Source organism: Cryptomeria japonica, chromosome 11 (genome assembly GCF_030272615.1).
Source record: "Cryptomeria japonica chromosome 11, Sugi_1.0, whole genome shotgun sequence".
Classification (NCBI taxonomy): Eukaryota; Viridiplantae; Streptophyta; class Pinopsida; order Cupressales; family Cupressaceae; genus Cryptomeria; species Cryptomeria japonica.
The window spans coordinates 635,215,593-635,219,085 of NC_081415.1; the positions used below are offsets into that span (position 1 = coordinate 635,215,593).

Sequence of the window (3,493 nt, forward strand, 5' to 3'; positions counted from 1 at the left end):
CTTAATCATGAAGTAAATCCAAACCCTAATCATTAACCTAACCCTAACAATGATGTAAACCCTAACTATAATCCTAACCCTAATCATAGCCCTATGATATAAACCATAACCCTACACATAATCTAACCATAACCCTAAATCCTAGCCTAAACACAATCTTAATGCTAATCGTAACACTAAACATGATGTAAATCCAAACCCTATCCATTAACCTAACCTAAACAATGATGTAAAACCTAACTACAACCATAACCCTAACCCTAATAGCAAGACAAAATGAACCCTATTCCTTATTGAATTCGGCCTACTATTTTAAACCAAATCAAATCCTAACCCTAATAGTAAACCATAATGAACCCTAATCCTTATTGAATTAGGCCTACTATTTTGATTCCAATCCTAACTACAATTATAAATCTAGAATTGAACCAATTAGAATCCTAAACTATACAACAATATATATATTGAAATTAATTTATGTCATGTCTTTCAATTCATGCTGCGACTGCTACTAGCTTATATATATTTAATAATATATATATAGAATAAGCCGAGAGGTATCCTTCTCGAGGCGCCTATTGCAATTTAATGTTGATAAATCAATAAAAAAATAGGCGCCTCTAGAAGGATACCTCTCGGCTTATTCTATATATATTATTAAATATATATAAGCTAGTTAATTCTATCCATCTTTATCATACTAATAGTTGTTAACTTCATAATTATGTCAATCTAATATTATAATAATATAATAAAGATATGATGATATAATAATAATTAGTCTTAATAATTTATTTTACTTTGGTGAAGAGTTTAATAGAAATATAAAAATATATAATATCTTAATATTTAATATTGATTACAATATCATAATATAATAATATTAATTTAATATTAATTATAATATAATAATTTTAAATGGAATAATGAACAAATCAAGATAAAAATCAGTAATCTCATAAAAATAAAATGAAAAATCTGCCTTCTAAACAATTAGCAAAATAATAAAAATCAAATCAAAATTTAACCATTTAAAGAGAAGTCTACATTGAAATGAAAGTTGTCATTTCTGATTGGATAAGAAAGAAAACAACATCCTTATGCTTTTTGTTTTTCATTCACTGACAAGAATGGTGGTGTCATTTTAGAGTACCCCTATCCATGTACAAAAAGTTAAATTTCCATAAACATTATATAAATAAACAAGACAAAGCCTGAAGTGAAGTAAATGAATTCATCTATAATCAGTACTTAATGCATGATATTTCTGAATTCAATAATGTTCGCTTTAACTTACATCAATATTTAGAATCACACTCTGTAATCTATATCCAATCAAACATTAGATAACATAATCGAGTAAAAACTGAGACTATGAATGATTGTAAACAGTTAATCATTTGAGCCATCCATAAACCTCACATATATGACATCTCTTTATTTTATAACCCTGTGGAGACCCAACATATACAGTTGCATATTATGACAGTTTAAATTTTGAAAGCCCATCCTTAGCCACAAATATGATCCTGAAGTCATACACATGACCTTTGCGCATTACAAATATCCAATTCCATGGGTGAAACTGAAACCATGGTTTCTATTTCACTCCAAACAACACTAATATATACTTTGTTACACAACGCCTTAAACTCCTACACTGCCAACTTACTTACCAGTAATGGCAGTCCTGATGCCATTATCAAAAGTTGTATCCTCTGAAATGCTCTCCAAAGAAGGCTTCCAGTAACAAGCAGAGGAAAAGGAAACTCTACGCTGATTTTGCGTTGATGGCGAAGATGCAGAAGCAGAAGCAGAAGCAGAAGCCGTCAATCTCATTCTCTCAATCAAGGCCTCTGTGTTGGACTGGTGTGAAAGAATATCATGAAGCTGCTCAACACTTATAACCAACTTCACTTTCCAAATACCCTTCTGCTGAGAAGGCACAACTTCCACAGTGGGCTCTTTGTTACTAATTTTGGCAAGAAGATCTGCAGCTGATCCAGATGACAGTCTACAGGGCGCCACATTTTCCAACTGCACATCCACAGGAAAAGATTGTGCATATTGAAATGGATCATACGTATTATCACCTCTACTGATCACACTCAACATTCTGCCCGGTGCCTCTGCACTACCAAAGCTTGTCCACATACAGTTCCCCATTAAATTATCTCTGATCTCTTAGGAAACACAACATCATCATGTAATTTTATACGGTAAGAATGTTGAGATGCCTGCTAACGGTCGAATTCAGAGGTGGGATCGGGCTTACAGGTGTCGCAGTAAAAAAAGGAATGCATTTCTACCAACTCCAGATATTATAATTTATATCTCAACGGACACCAGTATAATGCTCGCCTGTAACAGAAAAAACAAAGGAAGCTTGAATGCAAGGCTCAGACGCATGTGACTTCACCATTTCCGAGGCCATTGTAAGGCATTGGAAATTGGATTTTGAAATATGCTTCCCGCGCAGTCAGGCTGCTGCAGGTTTTTTCTGGAATTCGCCAACGGGTCTCAAGTGAACAGAAAATGTAAGCTTCAGATTCGTTCCAAACTACCTGGAGTGCATGCATTGCGTCACGTACAGCGATTGTCTGAAGCTCTGCAGGGAATTTTGTAGTAGCTTTTGTTTTGGTTTGTTTAGAAGACTCCGTATGTTGCAGGTATCTTACGTTTGAGTTACATCATTTTTGTACCGGATGAGAATCCGTTAATGGAGTGTGAGAACAATTAGGGATGAAATAGGGGAAAGGACCCAGTAGTTGAGCATGTTTCAATTGTTGTGAGGGTTGTTGATACCTTTTGTTCCGAAAATTGAACAAATAAAACCTATTGTTTGAAACAAAAATATCAATTTTTGTTAGGAAATGTACCAATAGTTGTTAGGAAATGTACCAATAGTTGTTAAGAAATGTACCAATATTGTAAAAAGTAACCAATCAGGTGATGCCACATTAGCTGCACAACTATTGGGGTTTCTTTTGCACGCCTATTGGTCTCACTTTTTTTGGGGGTTGTTTTGGACGCCTTGGCAAAAAGCATGCTGATGTGGCATCATATTTGATGATGTGGTCCTGAAACCTTAGTTATAAGCAGGGGACTTGCCAAGTAAGCTGCTGTAAAAAAATCGGAGTGATTTGAAATTTCCAAGTAGGATTTTGAGAAGCGCGAAGTTAGGGTGCACAACTACTGGGTCCTTTCCCCTATAGGATTGTAAGTTGGGATTACAGAATAAACAACAATTACAGGGCCTCCCAACGACTCGAATTGAAGCTTGGTGCACCTTGAATTGCCATCTCACATGTGCATAGTTGCACACATTTATTGGTTTCTATTGCACGTTGTTATTGATTTCTAATATGATAGTTGCACATTGTTATTGCTTTTTGCTCCAACATTGTATGTGATTGATTATTATGATGTCATAGTTTGTTTAATTTTAATTTTTTTTGGAAATTTTTTTTTTTTTTAAGGCAAGGTGGCAAGC

At 34.3% G+C, this 3,493-nt stretch overlaps 1 protein-coding gene across 1 annotated transcript; it reads right to left on the reverse strand.

Moving 5' to 3' along the window:
• Window positions 1-1,380: 1,380 nt before the first annotated feature.
• LOC131063101 (uncharacterized) lies at window positions 1,381-2,257 on the reverse strand. Its single transcript, XM_057996874.1, has one exon. The coding sequence runs from the start codon at window positions 2,164-2,166 to the stop codon at window positions 1,669-1,671; it is 498 nt and encodes a 165-aa protein (XP_057852857.1). The 5' UTR covers window positions 2,167-2,257; the 3' UTR covers window positions 1,381-1,668.
• Between the last annotated feature and the right edge of the window lie 1,236 nt (window positions 2,258-3,493).